The 18,748-nt window shown below is 36.3% G+C and overlaps 1 protein-coding gene across 2 annotated transcripts in view; it reads left to right on the top strand.

The window, feature by feature from the left end:
• Positions 1 to 18,748, top strand: part of ATM (ATM serine/threonine kinase) — a 60,968-nt gene that overhangs the window by 3,927 nt on the left and 38,293 nt on the right. The window contains exons 5-24 of one of the 2 annotated variants that reach the window (XM_061457764.1): positions 343 to 507; positions 2,572 to 2,737; positions 3,025 to 3,263; positions 4,114 to 4,277; positions 4,650 to 4,819; positions 6,236 to 6,607; positions 7,163 to 7,357; positions 7,690 to 7,785; positions 8,789 to 9,014; positions 9,623 to 9,754; positions 10,378 to 10,503; positions 10,616 to 10,705; positions 11,692 to 11,863; positions 13,048 to 13,247; positions 13,729 to 13,811; positions 13,920 to 14,075; positions 14,423 to 14,498; positions 14,650 to 14,780; positions 16,006 to 16,126; positions 18,223 to 18,399. In XM_061457764.1, the coding sequence (XP_061313748.1) occupies positions 343 to 507; positions 2,572 to 2,737; positions 3,025 to 3,263; positions 4,114 to 4,277; positions 4,650 to 4,819; positions 6,236 to 6,607; positions 7,163 to 7,357; positions 7,690 to 7,785; positions 8,789 to 9,014; positions 9,623 to 9,754; positions 10,378 to 10,503; positions 10,616 to 10,705; positions 11,692 to 11,863; positions 13,048 to 13,247; positions 13,729 to 13,811; positions 13,920 to 14,075; positions 14,423 to 14,498; positions 14,650 to 14,780; positions 16,006 to 16,126; positions 18,223 to 18,399 (3,257 nt within the window). Of the gene's footprint in view, positions 1 to 42; positions 273 to 342; positions 508 to 2,571; positions 2,738 to 3,024; positions 3,264 to 4,113; positions 4,278 to 4,649; positions 4,820 to 6,235; positions 6,608 to 7,162; positions 7,358 to 7,689; positions 7,786 to 8,788; positions 9,015 to 9,622; positions 9,755 to 10,377; positions 10,504 to 10,615; positions 10,706 to 11,691; positions 11,864 to 13,047; positions 13,248 to 13,728; positions 13,812 to 13,919; positions 14,076 to 14,422; positions 14,499 to 14,649; positions 14,781 to 16,005; positions 16,127 to 18,222; positions 18,400 to 18,748 lie in introns of those variants that run through there. The other variant, XM_061457763.1, reaches the window with a different exon arrangement.

The raw sequence follows: 18,748 nt of genomic DNA, 5'->3' as shown, positions 1-18,748 counted from the left end.
ACTCTGATGTAAGTTACCAGGGTAGGGTTCACACACTTCCAGGTGTTCACAATTTAAATATCTTGATGTGAATCAGTCCTTTGTGCTCTTTCTCTGTCCTTGTTGATGTTCACAATGCCTTTTTCTAATTATTCAATGGGTATATAACTGTTTTGTCCTCTCGTAAGTAATTTATTCCTTAGAAGCTATTTTAGGTGATTCCTAAGAGAACTGTTTCTGAACTGTTGAGGTGTTTTTTTTTTTATTATTTTTAAATAAACATTTACAAATAATTTGTTTGGTACTCAGATTTATTTGGTACACTTTAGGTTAATTACAATCTCACATTCTTTCTTCATATAGGAAGACCCAGGCTGAAATGTCAGGAACTTCTGATTTATGTGCTGGAAATTATAAGAGATCCAACAAGTTGTGCTGCATGTGGATCTGATTGTAGTAGTATACTCCTTAAAGATATTCTCTCAGTAAGGAAATATTGGTGTGAGATATCCCAGAAGCAGTGGTCAGGTAACGTTTTTAAGCGTACAGCAAATGTCTTTTCCTATTATAGAAGCATGATTAGGTACATTTTGCTTTCTTTATGCCCTGTTGTGTGAGGTGCTACACAAAAAGTGGACTAAAAAAGTGTCAGCCTTGTAAGCTTACAGTTGAATTAAAGCAGCAAAGATTGGGAATTGATTTTTTTTTTTCTTTTTCATCCTGTTTGCCTCTTGCTTGCTGAGCATGTGTACTCATATAGAATCAGGTTCTATATGAGTTAATATATGAACACATGGTCTCCACAGGGCTTAATATGTGTAACAAATCCATGGAATGTGTGCGCTGCAAATGTGCTCCTGTTCACAATTTATTAGGTAGTGGCTGGTGTAGGTTTGATAAAGCATTACTATTGAATTTTATTATCAGAGTTTTGTTGGCTTATGAAGGTCCTAAAAAGCCTGTTGTGTCACTGTTGTTATATGCACATATTTCATATATAAAAAAAAAAGACAACCTAGAAAGCTTAAGATTTCAATAGATAAAAGCAGATTTAAAAGTTGAGTGATGGCAATGCATGTAACCTGAACTGAGTGGAAATACAGATGAAATGAAATGGAACCATTCAGATTGAGAGGTGTGGTTTGGTAGTTAGAGAGCCTGAGGGTGAGATCTCAGAAGTTAAAGAATTTGGTACCATTTGACCATGGATATAGAACTTGAAGCCTCAACTGCATAGGAAAGCTGCCCGTGACGAGGAGCCAGTGAGTGGGGTAGAAGACAAAGGGCTGTAAGCCTGCTGGTCAGATAGGGAGGCTGGAAGCTGGAATTCAAAGTACTAGACAGGAAAGGCATTTGAAGAATTGGGTACTTGGGTAGAACTGATGGTAGGTGGGTAGGGAATGAGACAAGTAACCAGGGATGTTAAAGACATGTTGAAGAAGTCACAGAAGGGAAGCTAAGACTGAGTGTCACAGGAAGTATACGTGCAGATTGCATGAGGAGCCTATGAGAGTTACTGTGTGGCAGTTAGGTAGGTTAGGAACACAGAAGTTTGCTGAATCTGTGTATGGGTGGAAGCTTGGAAAAGTGACAGAAGAAATGTTGGCATTAGATCTTAAGGGGCACAGTTGAATTCAGTTACTGAACTGAGGCTGGACTAATGGTCATAAATCTAGAGGAAGTCAGACTTAAATCCATTAAATGAAGCAATTTGCTTTTATTAAAGGAGAGATATGAGCTTTGTAAAGGTTATCATAACCTTTTTTAGCAATTCCACCTTGTTTATAATTCTTGGAGTACAATGGAGAAGTCTGTTTTCTACTTACAAAATCAGTGATCCGGTACAGCAGTTGAGAGTAAACATGGATTCCAGTTCTTGGCCAAAGTTAGATAACAAGTACTGATTTCACAAGGCGCTCTTATCTGCTGGAAATTCTGAGCTTCTGAATGTTTATAGTCGTGTTTGTGAAAATTATGACAAGCTGTCATATTGGCCGCATTATCAAAGGAGTCCTGTGAGGCCAGTAGAAGCTGAACTTAATCTTACTAAAAGAAACTCGAAGCTGTGTGAATTTCCATGTAATGGAAATATGGGGGAGCCTCAGTTTCAACTGTTCTGATTGGTTTACCTACTCCTTTTACACCAAATTCTTTGTTAGTGTATGTGTGGCTGTAAATTGTTTCCAAGTATTTTATTGTGTATTCTGCAACAAATGGAGCCTCTGCTCTACTTGATGTAGAGTAGAAATTGAGCGTGGAAGTAGTTGTGCAAATTGATCATGCGGTGGTAGGTACTTTGCTCAGTGTAACACAAAGCAGACTGTGTCACAGTTCAGAATGAATATAACTTTACTTCCAGTGTAGACTACATGCTTTATTTCCCACGTGCACATTCCCCCTGCCCTGTTAACTTTTGTGAATAGCGAAATGCAGCTCAATTCAGAATGATCATTTCTATGTATTCAATGCAATAGTTTGCTTCCAGCATTTTTATGTAATCCTCTGTAGTATATATGCATATACATGTTTTTATATTTATAACATATTTACACATTATGTCATAAAGACTTTTTTTTTTTAATATGTTTGCAGAGTTGCTGGTCCTGTATGGCCAATTGTACCTCAAACCTTCTGGGAAGATTAATAGAGTCTTGGTGGCTAGGATAATTCACACACTTGCAAGGGGGTACTGCTTCCAAACTGATGGGTCGAGTTCTGATATGCTTATCTTCTTTTCAAAAGCAATGCAGTGTGCAAGGTATGTTGCAAGTGCTCCTTTTGTATGCTAATACTTACTTATAAAGATAGCTCATTTTAAGTATTTGGGATAATACCTGCATAATAGCAGGTAATACTTCTTCAGGCATATTTTGTTCTGTCTTTGAATTCCAATTTAATAAATTACTGAAAATATTAACTTCTGGATTTAGTGGGCAAATAATATTCTAAATATAGTTACTTGCTAGTATTCATGTTTAAACAATTCCTGTGAAAAGAAATGAGATTATTTATTCTGGAAGTTTGAGTGTTAGATTTATGTTGCAGGCAAGAGAAGAGTGCTGCAGGCCTGGATCATATTGTTGGAGCAATGAATATCTTCTGCAATAAGTTTGCTGTCAACTGTCGCATACGGATTTGTAAATTAGGGGAAGAAATTTTGCCTACAGTCCTTTATATATGGACTCAATATAGACCAAAGGATTCCCTGAAGGAGTCAATAATTGAGTTGTTTCGTTTCCAAGTTCATATTCATCATCCAAAGGGTGCAAAAGCTCAGGGAAAAGGTACAGCAAAAGTTATTTGAGTTTTTTGAAGTTTTTTCTATCACTGTATGCGATTGTTTGAATTGTGCCAGCTTTCTGAATTTTGATACTGAGTCTTGGAAACATTAATGGGAGTGATGATTACTTGTCAGTAGTTTTATGCTATAGATTAATATTGAGTGAAAGTGAAAATGAGTTTTCAAATTGTATGCAGTAAGAGAATATTAATTGTATTAAGTCCTTTAAGGGTTGGGGTTTAAATTTTTTAAATCAAAAGGTGATTTTAAAGAATCAAAGCATACAATATTTGGGGAAGGGAAAGAATATTTTGGATTGTTTTTAGATTGTCACATGTGGTCATATCTTACGAGGTCTGTTTAAGCCTAAAAATTACTACTATGGTCTAAATCTGACTTACTGTATAAAATTTTTCACAGAAGATCACTCAGTAACTCTGCTTGTCTGTCATGGCCTATTTCAGTTGCAGCATCTTTTTAAAGGTGTTGTTTTTTTTACATTGTCTACAAATGGCAAAGAGTTTATAATCAGTCCAAATTTATCCATTGCATATCATAGTAGTCTTTCCAGTTAGAAAAAGAACTGTTTATTACAAACTTTGTTCCTTCCCTAATTACTTGTATACACTGATTAAATTCTCTTTAACCTTTTCCACTTTTTTATTTTATTCATTCTCCATTATAAGGCTTGTTTTGCATGTCTGCATTTGTTAAGCTTTTTGTGCTTTACTCTGATTTTGGCTGTACTTTGCATCGTCTAGGTAGGTGTGTATTTTACATCATACAGGTAGGTTTGCATATTGTATCCATACAATGTGGTACAGGTTATCTTTTCATTGATTTTGCAGGTACAGGTGCATATGACTCAGAAAAATGGCAAAGTATCTTATATAACCTGTATGATCTGCTGGTGAATGAAATAAATCTCATCAGCAGTAGAGGAAAGTATTCTTCAGCCTCACGTAATATTACTGTAAAGGAAAATTTGATTGAATTAATGGCTGATATTTGTCATCAGGTAACGTTTTTATTTGAATATAAAGTTGACTATTTATTTGCTGTGTTGTGCATTTTACTTTTTTAGAGTAATAGGCTTTAGCATTTCCTCAGAATCATTTACTGATGTATTAGTACCTTTTGTCTGTGTTCTGTTGTGTTTAATTATTAATTTTTGTGCAGTTTAGAAGTGTGTGGCTCCTAAATCACACTAGATTTCACTAGTGTTGTTTATTAGACTATAAACAAAGGTTCTGTTGTAGTAAAGAATAATTCTGATTGCGTCTTAAGAGGCTTTATGCACAGTAAAAAATAGACCAGTTTATCTTATCATTTCGGTTTTCCCTACATTTTTTTTTTTATTTGCATACTTCTTTATTTCTCTTTATAAAAGGTTTTTACAGAGGATACCAAAGTTCTGGAAGTTACCCAGTCTTATGCTGTTTCACAAAGAGAGCCCAATGATGAAACCTTACCAAGCAAGCGCAGGAGGATTGAACTAGGCTGGGAGATAATTCGAGACAACCTGCAAAGATCCCAGAAGGATTTTGATGTCATACCTTGGTAATACCATCTTTACGTGAAATAAATATCACTACAGACATCTTTCTACATTTACATACTTCTGAATGTGCTTTCAGATGAAGTGTCTGGGCATGCAGACATAGATCTAAGCACTCAGATTAGGTTATCACAGCATTTGGAAAGTAATGAGTAGTGTTTGTGGCACTCTTGCTGTAAAAATTTTGTGTCTTTGGTTTCCTAAGAAATAACATGAGGCCTGGTAAACTGTGTGGTAGTGTATAAGATATTACTGCCTCTGATTTTTTTTTTTTTCCTCGTCTCTTGTTCTAGATATTGCCATTCTTTATGTAAGTGTTGTGTATGTGATCCAGCTTGTTAGTATTGGGAAGTGAACGTGAGATTTACTGGTTTCTTAAGCTGGCTGTGTCACAGGACAGCAACCGTTAACAGTTTGGGCTGGTTCACACAGTTTGTCATAATATCTGGCCTAAAAACTGTTGAGGGGCAAGGCCTAGCACCTTAGCTTGGACCTTGATAGGGGATCATTTTGTTTGATGAGGGTCTTCTGCCCTTGAGGTATAGCTACATACCGTCTTCCACTGACTGCTGCAGGAGGATTCTGTAGCAGAGAGCTTGACAGGGAATCAAGCTAAAAGACCACAGCTAGACTTTTCCAGAACTAACCAGTTGTAGTCCTAAGCCCAAAAATGTTGACTTTTTAGCTGCAATAGATTACACCAGATGTTTTTTTCCGTTAGTGCTCCTTTCTGTCTTTCTGACTTTTCTTGGAAAAGTGCTGTACAAGGCTCCACAGCAGTGCAGCTGCTTATGATCTGAGTCCTGAGCTGGGGTGGCAGGTTTCTGTGTGTGTAGGTATGTGCGTTTATTGCTCTCAGTATTGAGGCAAAGTGCCTGTTTTGAGTAATTAACATGCCATTTGTGTGGAGGTGGCCATCTCCAAGAAATACCACAAGTATTGTAATTTGAGTAGAGTTGCAACCATTGCTAAGAGCAGCATCCTTCCAACGTACCATGCCCAGCTTAACATTTTGTTCATTTGATGAATTTTACTTCTCTTATCTGAAGAGATGTTGCTGTAATGTTCTGTTTATGTAATTTCACCCTTAAGGCTACCCCGTGGGTCAGAATGTATAACAGGCCAGTCCCGGAGAAGGAAAAAAAATCTTTTTTTTCCTGAAATTTTCTTCCCTTGTAGTCAGAAATCAATGAAGTCGGCTTGTAAGGAATTATTGGTGATAGTGAAGCAAGGTGATCAGGCTTTACAAGTGAAAACAGTACTAATACACAATCTTTAACCTTTGTTAGTAAACAAATAGGCTCAATACTGGAAAGTATAAATGTAAAATGACAATTGGAGAACACTTTGTTCATTTGCTTTTGAAGACACAGATTTACATATGTTTGATATTAATTGCTTCACTTTGTGTTTTCAAGGTTACAGATTACAGCTCAATTAGTATCAAAGTATCCCCTGAGTCTTCCTAACAGTGAGCTACCTCCCTTACTCAGTGTACTTCACCAGTTGCTGCCTCAGCAGCGCCGAGGAGAAAGGACCCCGTATGTGCTGAAGTGTCTTAGAGAGATGGCTTTGTGTCAAAACCGGAAGACTGATTTGAAAAGTATCCACAAGTTGGAGCTCCAGAGAATCTGGGCAAAGATTTGGTCTCTTACCATTCGTAGTGTTAGTTTCCAGCAAATTGAAGTGGAGAGCTTTGGGCTACTTGGAGCTATGATTCAAGGAAATCTTGTTGTGACAGATAAAGAACTCTGGAAAATATTTTCAGGACCTGCATGTAAGCCTTCAAGGTAAAATGGGAAGCAAGGATAATATTTTTGTGTCTCATTCACATTGCTATTGTTGTGCAGCCAAAATCACTGTATTATTCAAAATAACATTATTGTTGTGGCTGTATTTCTGTTCAAGAACTGTACAAATTTGTGTTTTAAGCATTTGAAATGGGCATAAATACAGGTAATCATAAATACATAAATTTCAGACATAAATCTCAAAGCAGGCAGAGGAGAAGAGGCAAGCATCTTCAAATGTAAAATGACTAAAAACATCAAATGGAAAGTGAAAGAAAAGTTGATTTTGGAAGTTAAAAAGTACGTTTTCTTCTAGATTTTGATTCTGAAATGAGTATTTGGAAACAGTCTAAAATAGACAGGAAATGTCTGTAATAGCCAAAATGTGGCTTTTGAAACCACAGATTTTTTAAAAAGGAGCTTTCCAGTATGTGTGCTTAATAACTTGCTTATATACTTGATGCTCCCTGAGCATGTAGAAGTAGTGACTTCGCTTTAGAGTGCTAAGTACCACATTGTTTCTCACAGATGCCCTGTGTTCTCTTTTTGTTACAGTTCTGCTGTATGTTGCTTATCATTATTGATGACTGCCTATTCAGTGCCAGAAAATTTAGATGTAGGAATGGAACAGAATAATTCTGAAAGAAATCTGGGTTCCGTGTTAAGGCAAGCAATAATGAAATGGCTACTGTCCAGCTGTTTGGAAGAAGAAATGGAAGAATGTGCAGAGTTGCCTCCTGTGCTCTGCAGGTAAAGTCTTTGTGGCCTATTTTTATATGTAAGTTCACTCTGTGACACAGGAGATTACACAGGAAAAAGTGGATTTACAGAATTGCATAATATTAGTGCTTTGGTAGAGCTTACAGAGTTTGTAAGGTTATTGTGGAATGTCATTCTGGGGCCGTAATTTACTTATCTGTCCATAGCACAGCAGATACTTGAACTATGTTTAAAACCTTAAGTGAAAACTTAAGCTGCTTCGAAGATATGCAGTTGATCTGGTGAATTGTTGGGTGTACTTCAGGAATCCCAAGAGCTTGTCTGATGGCAAGAAACTACAAAATGATTTTCTTTTTCTACAGTGATTTTCCTCATCTTATATTACAAAAGATTCTTGTGAGCCTTACAGTGAAGAACTGTAGAGCTGCCATGACTTTTTTCCAAAATGATGCTAAATGGTATGTTTTTAATCAATCTTTATAGATACTTAAGCTTCTTATATTTGTCAGTTTAGCAGGCAGAGATAATGAAATGCGTAATTCCTCAAGCTCTTTTGCATCTTTCTGTATAACACCTTTGAGACCCCATGAAAATAACAGTGCTTTTGTGATTTGTTAAGATGCTTTAAGCGTGTGTTAAAATAGTCTTTTGCTGACAGTCAAAGCTTCAGGTACTGAACAAAATACCTTATATGGGCTATGTGTATTATTTATCTTCAGCGATTTAGCTAAATATTTGTCTCTTTATCCATAAGTACACTAGGTATATCAACTCATTATATTTTTTGAATAATTTGTAGCTTTATAGAAATACCTGTTCATGCTTTATAACATTACCTTCCATTCTAAAGGAAACATATATCTAAAGATTTTTCTTGAAGATTAATGCTAAGTGGAAACTTGGCTAGATGCTTACTGTTCATACATCCTCATGCCACTCCACCTGTATTTGTGGCCCTGGCCTCACGTTGCTTGATTCTGTCAGAGTCAGTCTTACAAATGCTGTTGCATATTTCAGTGATTCATATGTTCAAGCCCTTGGACTATATCCAGTTTCCTCCTAATAAACTAAAATGTGTATAACTTGTTCTGATGAAATATAAGACCTTCCTACTAGAAGCTAAAAATACTATTTTTAGGGTGGTTTTGAATTTCTGTGCCAGTTGTGTGAAGTAGATTGAGGTCAGCCATCTTAATGCAAAACAGATGCTGCTATATGAACTACAGTAGAACATAGGATGCGTGTGCAGACTTCACTTTTGCCTGCAGTTTCTTCAGATAGAGCTAAAGTTGTATCCATTGCCAAATCAAAGTCACCTCAGAAATTAGAAATCAACCAGAGTTTGGAAACACAAAAAGATAAAATACTTTATTTTGCTTTTTTTTTCCTTGTATATAAATGATGGTTTTAAAGTCTTGTAAGTTGTATACTGACCGCTAAGAATTATGTCTCCTCTTGAAGTGTGCAGCACTTGCAACGGAAAGAAGAAAGCAATTTTTCCGATGTTGAAGAGCTGTATCTGCAGACAACATTTGATGAAATGGATATTTTCACTAATTTTGCAGTAAATGTTGCAGATAAAAATGTGACTGGTTCAAGACTTGCTGTTAACCAGAATCTTAGGGAAACATTGGAGCAATGTCTTTTAGCAATGGCAGAAAAGCTTTTAAGCATCCATGCTTCTAAGGTAAGGTGGAAATGACTGTTACATCTTTGTGCTTCTAAACAATGTGTTTTCAAGGCCAAAGTACATAGATTTTAATTCCTTTTGCCACGAAAAGTTGAACAACAAGCATTTTAAAAACTATATCCAATAATACAAAATAGAGAAGTCTGCATTTCTTTTATGGATATTTTGCCAATGATGTTATTTTCAAAATTATGGGAATACACAGAAGCTGTATAGAAGTGGAAATGTGTGAAAAGTTGCCACATAAACCACTTGCCCTGCTTTTTTGTGATGTTGGTTTCAGTTTCTGTGCCCCTGTAATGCTTTAAGCCCTTGCCAGTTTTCAGCCAAGATAGCCTGAGACACAGAGGTCTCAAATATTTAGGTTTTGTAAAAAAACACAGCATGTGTAAAGGACTAGTTGTAAAAGAAAACTGCAAGTATGGGTTATATTAACAGTGACTTTAGGCAGCATCTGAAATACTGCATCCAGTTTTAGGCCTCCCAGTGCAAGGCACTTCATGCATGCAGAAGAGGCCACTGAGATGGTAGGAGCTCTGAACAATTCTGTGTTTTGATGAAGAAGTTTCATGATAAACCACTGGTATTTATACTGTGTGTTTTAGTCTAAGGTGGTTACAGCAGAACACCTTGTCAGATGTGCCAGTCTCTTGACTGGTGTTCTTGGCTGCTATTGCTACACTGGTATATTTAAAGAAGAGGATGTCTGTAAATCAGAGCTGTTCCAGAAGGCTAAGGTAAGCGGCAATGCATTTGGGAGCTATTAAAAATGAAATAAACCATTAAATAGAAATAATTTAAAAATTCTATTCATATTGTCAGTACACCAATAATGCATCAGTTTTGCAGGGCAAAGTATTCTAAATACTGATACGTTTCTGAGTCACCCCTTTTTAAATATAAATAAATAACAATGGACATGTAGACATGTCCTTAGGTCTTTCATGCAGGAATTTAAGATCATTTGGTGGTTTCAACTGGTACGAAGACAGCTATAATTATTATTATTGCTGATACTACTACTGCTATCAGAAGTTATTTCTTGCCTAAATATGGAAACCTCAAACTTACACATCATGGAGAGATGCTATATTTTTCTTTTGTAATGAAAGTGTCAGTGTTACAGACAGGTCTGGGCCATTTTTTTGTCACAGAACAGAAAGTGTGAAACAAAAATCAAAGAAAGAAAAAAGGTCAAAACTCATTAATACACACTATATGCTATATAGTGTGTATTTCATATAAAGCTATATGAATGAGAGTGTATAAGTGAGAATCATAACCTTTTGTCTCTGTGTGCACTGTGTCTGTACCAATGGATAAAGGAACGTAACTGGTATTTTAACTGTTGTATTTTTAGTCTCTCATTCATTATGCTGGAGAAAGCATTTCTCTTTCTAACAACAAACTAAATGAAGATGCCCAGATCAACTCACTGAGGACTTTGATAATGCAGTGTACAAAATGCTTATGCAATTGTGTGAAGGTAAAGCTTTTCAAGGAATTTATATTTCTTTCTTCATTAATGGGATCATGAAGTGAATATCATATATATGGTACCTGAAAAAAATGAATTAACCTATCTTGCTTTCTTACAGAACAGTGCTAATAAAATGCACTCTGGTATATTCCTGCGTTTGTTAACATCGAAATTTATGAATGACCTTGTAGATACTTGCAAAAATCTGGTAAGTATTTTCCATTGTTTCTGATGTCTGCTTCTAAATTCAGTGCTCTTCTGCAAGAGGATTGTTTTTGCATTATAATAGTTTGGAGGAAAACCAAATTACTGAAAAACTGAACCAAAATACATTGAGTTTTATAGAGGATTTCTAACTGGAAACTTTTCTATTTAGCATTTGAACACAGGCATAGGGGAAAAATGAGAGCAGATGGATAAAGTTTGATGAAGGTTAGCATGCCAACTGACGTTTGAAACCACTGTATGTTATTTTTGGAATTTTATTTAATACTGTATTGAAGTAGAAGTTTTATGCCACGGGAAGAATTTCTATAACATATAACACTTTAATGCACTTCTAAACTTCTAAAAGCTTCTGTTTCGTTTGTATTTTCATGAACTTATGTGCCTTAGAACACTTTGAAGGTGTTTATTTTGTAGATATTGAATCTAACTGTAAATGACTCCTTTCTCACTGAAAAAAGTAATACGGTTGCACATCATTGTGTTTAGCACAACTCTTAAAATGTCTTGTTTTGGCATATTGTCCTGTAATCAGATTTGAGTAGGCAAAATCCTTTTTTTTCAGATGAGGAGAAGCTGAGAGTCTTACCTTCTGTTAGCTTGTCATCTGGTAGGGAAAGCAGTACTTAATTTGCCCTCGAAAATGTCATATGCATTCTTGTAATTTCTCTGTAATTATGTAGTGAGAAGTTTGAGAGTCTCATAGGGAGAATTGTTTTTCAGATACTGACAATATCCTTGGCACCATCTAAAACACAGAGACTAGTACCTGGCTTAGGAAGCTTCTATCCTAAAGAGAATAGTTCAAATCAAAGAATTCACATGTGTAGAAGATTGATTTCTTCCAAAGGCTGAAATTCATCAATTCAGTGTAGCCCATATTGAATTCAGCCATTCTAGGTCACTGGGAAACAGTAGTGTATTTCCTTGTCTTACACCAACTTTAAAAGTATGTGGTATTTTTGTCAGATGACATTTACTGGAAAACCAAGCATACTGGGAGAAGTGGATCTAGTCAGTAATGATCCTGAGGAGAGTATAATGGAAGGAGATAACCAGGTATCTGATGATCTGTTTGATGATCCTGCTGTGACTGGCATCAGTGATACAAGTGAATCTAGTGAGATGCAAAATGTAACAGGTAAGTCTTCTTTGTGTCCAAAACTATTTACAAAAGCTAATTTTTACAGATTGCTCTTTGTTTGCTTAAAAGACAGCGAGATACAAAACTGTGTTGCTTTATTAATAGTTGAAGCAGGTATTGATTGAACCAAGTACTTTCTAAACAATAATTCTTTTGTACGTCATTAGTGTTTTAAAGATATTCATGAATTGTTCTAGCTCGTTTAGAAGGGAGTTTATTTTTTATTTTATAAATAGTAGAATGCAAGCAGAGAAGCTGGCAGACTTGTTCAATGTCAAGCAGAATTGTTGGCAAAGAGGAGACTGAAAGGTGTGTCTGTAGGATACTTCTCTCTGTCATTAGACTGAGCTTAATTTTCTCAAAAGTATTCCTATTTAACTTTCTCCTTTTCCTGATAAGTAGTTATTGACAGGATTGGCTTTCTTGTATCTCTGGACCTGCAGAGGTACAAGAGCATGAATCCTGTTAGGAGCTACAAGTTCTGATGTTCTTTTTTTTTTAAGTTCTTTCTTAAAATGGTATGTATCTTAGTTTATAATCAGGACTATGTCTTCCAATTATTATTGAATGAGAAGGAAATCAGGGTGTTTATTAATGCCACAAACAGCAGCTAGTCTGTTTTCCCTATCATTTTGAATTATCTCATGATGTATCTTCTCGAACCATCTAATAAATAATTCTAATATATAAAGTTTGCAATTGCAGAAAGTTACAAGAGTTCTACATGTGACAGAAAAATTGCATTTGAAACTACTTTGTTTAGGCTATAATTGACATTTCAATGAGGGTATTAGCGTAGCATTCGTTATAATAGTTTCAATTTTGGGAAAGCTTTGAATCTGTAGTTTAAAATACATCCTGAGTTATAGTTAACAGCACAAAAGAGCACAGTTGTAGATAGTGAACTCGGCAGACTGTAACCTTGATGGAGAAATCAGCCATATGTAAAAAAATTAAAAGCCTCCATTTTAGAGAAAGCATTTGAAAAAGTGGGAAACACACTCAAGAAGCTGTTACTGATACAGTAACTTCTTAATAACAAATAAATATAAAGGTTGCTAGTATTCTATCTATTCTGGAAATATAAATTAGTTTTGTAAAGACCTGAAATGTGATCAGGTTGTTGTTGGTTTTTTATGGTCCTTGGAGAAGCATTTCTTACATGAAAATCTTATTTTCAGGTGCTTTGAGTCCATTAGCTGAAGAACAGTTGACAAAGCAGGATTTACTTCTCCTTGAAATCCTGAGATTCTTATGTATTTGTGTAACTACAGTCCAAATTCAAACAGTGAGTTTTGGAGTCTCTGATATACGGAGGAAGCTGTTAATGCTTACTGATGGCAGTGTCTTTGACGGTGCTAAGCCACTGCACCTGCATGTGGTGAGCGTGAGTTTTTTCTTACAGCAGACCCATCTCTGTATTTGTACTGGTTTTAAACTTGCATATTCTTGTCAATTATGTATTCTTGTCTTTGTCTTGTTATATGTCCCCTGAGAAGACATTAAACCAGCTACTTTTAGTGTTTGGAAGTGTGTTGTAGGCCAGAAAATAAAGAGTTGATAAGTGTAAACATCCTGTCTTTATCATTAATTAATTTTTAAATAGTTAGAAATAGTGGTACAATAGGCTCTGTGTTTTAGGTTACAAAGGAAATATTTTTGACTACCAAACCAAAAAATTTCATGCGCCATATTACTGTGTGACAGTATTTGCATGAAAAGATGGTCAGAGTCTAACATGTAAGATCTGTTATACAATAGGTATCCTTACTGCATGATTTCATGTAAGAGTTACTGAAAATGTGCTAGAGTTTTGTCTACTTATTTTCCATTTTGGTTCTTTTTTCTTTTTTGTTCCCCAGTACTTGGTCCTTTTGAAGGAGCTCCCTATTGAAGAGCACCTCTTGCCTGAAGATGATGTTCATATGCTTCTTCAGTCTCTTTCGTAAGGGAGAAACTATTCAGCATGTGTTAGAGCTATTTTAGTTGAACAGCCAGAGGATTTGGGAGCTGTTCAGTGTTTCAGGATGCTTTTTGTTTCTTTCTGTCACAGTTCCCTGTGTTCTTTGTACCGCCGAGATCAAGAAGTTTGTGAAGTAATTCTGAATAATTTGCTTCCTATAGTAGTACAGTTGGCCCAGTCCAACACAGATGCTGAAAAGACAAGACATGCGCGAGGACAATTTTTGACAGTTGTTGGAGCCTTTTGGTATGTTTTGTCTGTTTAATGCAGAAGTCTGTTGGGCATAAAAATTTTAACTTTTGCTATCAGTGTGAAGACTATAGTACTATTGTTTGTCTTGCTTTTGGTATCCTATGATATTTTTATCCAGCATTTAACTTTCTAGATTTTCTGTGTTGTATTTGTAGCAAGGAATCATGTTGTCCTTAAGATAGTATTAGAACAGTAAATTCTGCACTGTTGTATATTGACAAAGACTGCCTATTAAGCACAAAAGACTGAACTGTGAGCAGCAGAAACTTGTCAGACTTATTCTTAGAACTGTTTTTAGTTTATTTAAATATTTTCATTTATTCAAATCTTCTTTATTTTAGGCATTTATCTCAAGGAGGGAAATGCACAGCCCCAGTAAGAGTGGCCCTTTTAAAGTGCATGAAAGCCCTGCTTGAGGTAATCCCAGATTTTCTGGCATTCATTAGCATGTCAAGTATATACTCAAGGTGTACCTGAAAACAGTATCTGAAGATCTTTTGTATACATTAGTATATATTCTATTGTAGATCTTCTGTATATTTTAAACCACAATGTTAATATTCTTCAGGCTGATCCTTACTGCAAATGGGCGATCCTTAATGTGATAAATGAAGATCTATCTGTGAGCGATGCTTTTCCCCATTTTCTCGCAGATAGCCACCATCAAGTTCGCATTCTTGCTGCAAAGTCAATTACCAGGTGATAATGTAGCTCTTTTTTTCTGATGATAATAATGCTTAATTTCACTTAACTGAGTGTTACTTCTGCTACTCTACAGCTGCTCTTTTCAGTACTTCTGGGGCTTTAATCGTATATGTAGAGAGAGATAAACAGTATATATATAAAGCTATGTATGAGCAAATTTTGCACTAGGTTTATTATGCAAAACTTGAACAGGAAATAGTTAATCCTCTAGAAATAGATTATGTGCATTGTGTAGCATAGAAAGCTTTTCAAAGGATGTTAGGTTTTGTATATATATATATAGTTGTTCATGCATAAAAAAGGATATAATTGAACTGGAATAGGAGTAAAGGAGGGATGTTCAAAATTATGAAAAACTTTATGCATAGCTATTGGTTGCATAAACTAGAGCTCTTTAGCACAAAAAGAGTTGAAATGCAGGAGGTATAATAGAACTACAAAATCAGGAGTGGAACAAAGTGAAGATTGGGAGTCTTTTCCAGTTTAAAGACTAGGGGACATCAAGTGAAGCTAACATGTTCTCTTGAAAATTTCTTGCTAAGAAAATATGGTTTACTTCTTCATACAGCATTCAGTTATCCTGAGTGTTATCCTACCTTCTTCAACTGTCTGAATGTTTTGAGGGATTCAAAAAGCAACAAATTCATGAAAGAGAAAATCATAATATGGTCTGGTTAGAGCATCTGTGGACGAATGTTATATTCAAGAAATTATTTTGCATACAAGGCAAGCATATGGTGATCTTTCTTAGGTATCTGCTAATAGTCATGTAGAAATAAATGGCTAGAGTAACATTTTGTCCAATCCACTGTGATGTTGCCATTTTTTTTACAAAGAGCAAAGTGGGTTGGGCCTCTATCTACAAAAAAATAATAATAATTCTTTCAGACACATTTTTCGTATTCCCAAAGTAATTCATGACATGAGATGTTGCATTACAATGGACATCTGAAGTTTGGCTTCCTGCACTTGGCAGAGGTTGTGAAACTTTCATAGTTATTTATAGAACTGTATTTTCAGGCTATTCTCTACCATTTTGGCCTAACAGATAGTGTTATTGATAATGTTTGAGGCAGAGGAAGGAAAGACTGCTGTACAAGAAAGTTAAGAAGAAAATGGTGATATTCAGAAAATTGGAAGCTGCTTTTTTGATGTGCACAATATGCAGTAATTCTGTGGTCTGAATGTTATGCTAATAATTATTATTCTTTTCTTAAAGTTTGTTTCAAGATGTGAAGCAGAGAGATTCTTCTGGAATGTCAAAACCTCTTCCCTTGAAGCTCCAGCAAAAAGCTTTTGAGAATGCGTATCTCAGAGTTCAGGAAGGAATGAAAAATCTGGTACCAACATCTAGTCATTAGTTTTACCTGGTTTTCTTTTTATGAATAAGATGGTCATTTCAAAAAGATCATGTTTTATTTTCCAAGAGCATAATTTCTTCTGGGCTTATGATATCCTGAGGTGCTGCTGAAAAAAGGTGGTAGTGAGGAAATTCCTTACGCATCCAGTCACTCACTATTTAGCACATATTACAACTTTCTGAACTTTTTTACTGTATGTTCCAGACTGCTCTTTTGTATCATACGATTTATTGTTGCAGGTTTGTGTACTGTAGCAGTTGAGAGTCAAATTAAAATGGAGCCTCAATATTCTAGAGGACATAGAGTGAATAAGAGGCAATGTAAATTCAATTATGTGTTCACATAATATAAAAACAGATTTATAAGCTCCAGTAAGATCATGTTTCCAGTGGTATTAAAAGCAGTGGTTTTCACAAAACCATAATTTGCTTAAAAATCTAAACTAGTCAGAAGAAATTTAAGATGAAAGAATGGTTTTACTTCACTGCAGTCGCTAGAAGTGCCATGGAGTATGTTACTGTGAAATTTCTTTAACTGTTAATTTTTCTATTAGTGTCTTAACTTTTCATCCTTCCTTGGTACCTTGCTAAGTCATCTACATCACCTACATTTTCTGTTTTTTTTTCTGTCACACTATCATATGTCTCTCTGCTGTGTTTTGTCTCTGTTCCCTTTGTCTGCTGTCTTGTAGCTTGGGCTTGCTGCTGAGGCCTTATCTCTCTGTCATCTCATTTCGTATCTCTGTACCATCGCCTCCAGTTCTTTGCTGTCTTGTCTGTCTGTTGCCTTGGCTCCCTGTTCTGTCACCTTAGCTTGCTATTTATTAGCTTCTGCCCTTTCATTGCAGTTTCTTGTTACTTTTCAGTGTTTATCAGTTTGTCAGCACCTTGCTTTAATAAGGGAAGGTCTCCATTTGAATTACAACATAGTTCTTTCCTATATGCATCAGGAGCAGAAAAGAGGCTTCTTTTATGAGTCTCTCCATCATTTCTCTTACAAGTGTGCAACATTTTCAGCAGTATTTATGCCAATGCCCCTAATTTTAAATTATTTTATGGTGTTGGGACCGGTCTTATTCAACATCTTTGTCGGTGACATGGACAGTGGGATTGAGTGTGCCCTCAGCAAGTTTGCCGATGACACTGTGATGAAGCTGTGTGGTTCGGTTGATACGCTGGAGGGAAGGAATGCCATCCAGGGGGACCTTGACATGCTTGTGAGGTGGGCTGATGCCAACCTCATGAAGTTTAACCATGCCAAGTGCAAGGTCCTGCACCTGGGTCGGGGCAATCCCAGGCACAGCTACAGGTTGGGCAGAGAAGAGATTCAGAGCAGCCCTGTGGAGAAGGACTTGGGGGTGTTGGTCAGTGGGGAAATGAACATGAGCCGGCTTCAGTGTGCGCTCGCAGCCCAGAAAGCCAACCATATCCTGGACTGCATCAAAAGGAGCGTGACCAGCAGGTCGAAGGAGGTGATCCTGCCCCTCTACTCTGCTCTTGTGAGACCTCACCTGGAGTACTGTGTGCAGTTCTGGTGTCCTCAACATAAAAAGGACATGGAACTGTTGGAACAAGTCCAGAGGAGGGCCACGAGGATGATCAGGGGACTGGAGCACCTCCCGTATGAAGATGGGCTGAGAAAGTTGGGGCTGTTCAGCCTGGAGAAGAGAAGGCTGCGTGGAGACCTCATAGCAGCCTTCCAGTATCTGAAGGGGGGCTATAAGATGCTGGGGAGGGACTCTTCATTAGGGACTGTAGTGATAGGACGAGGGGTAATGGGTTAAAACTTCAATAGGGGAAGTTTAGACTGGATATAAGGAAGAAGTTCTTTACTGTAAGGGTGGTGAGGCACTGGAGTGGGTTGCTCAGGGAGGTTGTGAATGTGGTGTTCAAGGCCAGGTTGGATAGAACCTTGGGTGACATGGTTTAGTTTGAGGTGTTCCAGCCCATGGCAGTGTGGTTGGAACTAGATGATCTTAAGGTCCTTTCCAACTCTAACTATTCTATGATTGTATTTATTAATTAGAAGATTGCTTTAACAGAATATTTGTATGAGTGCATTATTTCTTATTGAAGATCAGAGGTGATGCAAGTCCTGAAGATCTTTTGGACAAACAGTGTAATGGAAAAGCTACTTTGCTGATGCTTATAACCATGGTTCTGTGCTGCAGTCCAGTCTGTGAAAAGCAAGCTTTGTTTGCTATTTGCCAGTCTATGAAAGAGAATGGATTAGAACCTCACCTTGTGAAAAAGGCAAGTATAAACTTCCTTTTATACTTAGGTTCTAAATTTAGGTTAGTTTAAAATTGGAATGGTAAAATACGCTTTTGTCAGTACTGAAAGTTAAGTTTTGTAAAAGTGTGACTAGTGTAGGACTTAAATATCTGAATATATTTGTCATTATATTTAATGACTTCTGTAGAAATAATGACATCATAAAAGCAATTTTAACTGTAAATTTTCCATGTCAAAATCTGTATCTGAAGTACAGATTTTTATACATTGAAGATTGCAGATCTCATTTAAAAAAAAAAATAAATCTTTCTATCCAGTGGAAGTAAAATGAGCTTTCCAGTGTTAAAACATGTAAAATAAATGCAAT

The sequence above is a fragment of the Pezoporus flaviventris genome, unplaced genomic scaffold (genome assembly GCF_033815535.1).
Source record: "Pezoporus flaviventris isolate CSIRO_AGI_PZ_B2104156 unplaced genomic scaffold, CSIRO_AGI_Pfla_v1 ptg000025l, whole genome shotgun sequence".
NCBI lineage: Eukaryota > Metazoa > Chordata > Aves > Psittaciformes > Psittacidae > Pezoporus > Pezoporus flaviventris.
Note: the sequence above shows the minus strand (reverse complement) of the source record. Positions and strands in the feature narration are given on the sequence as shown.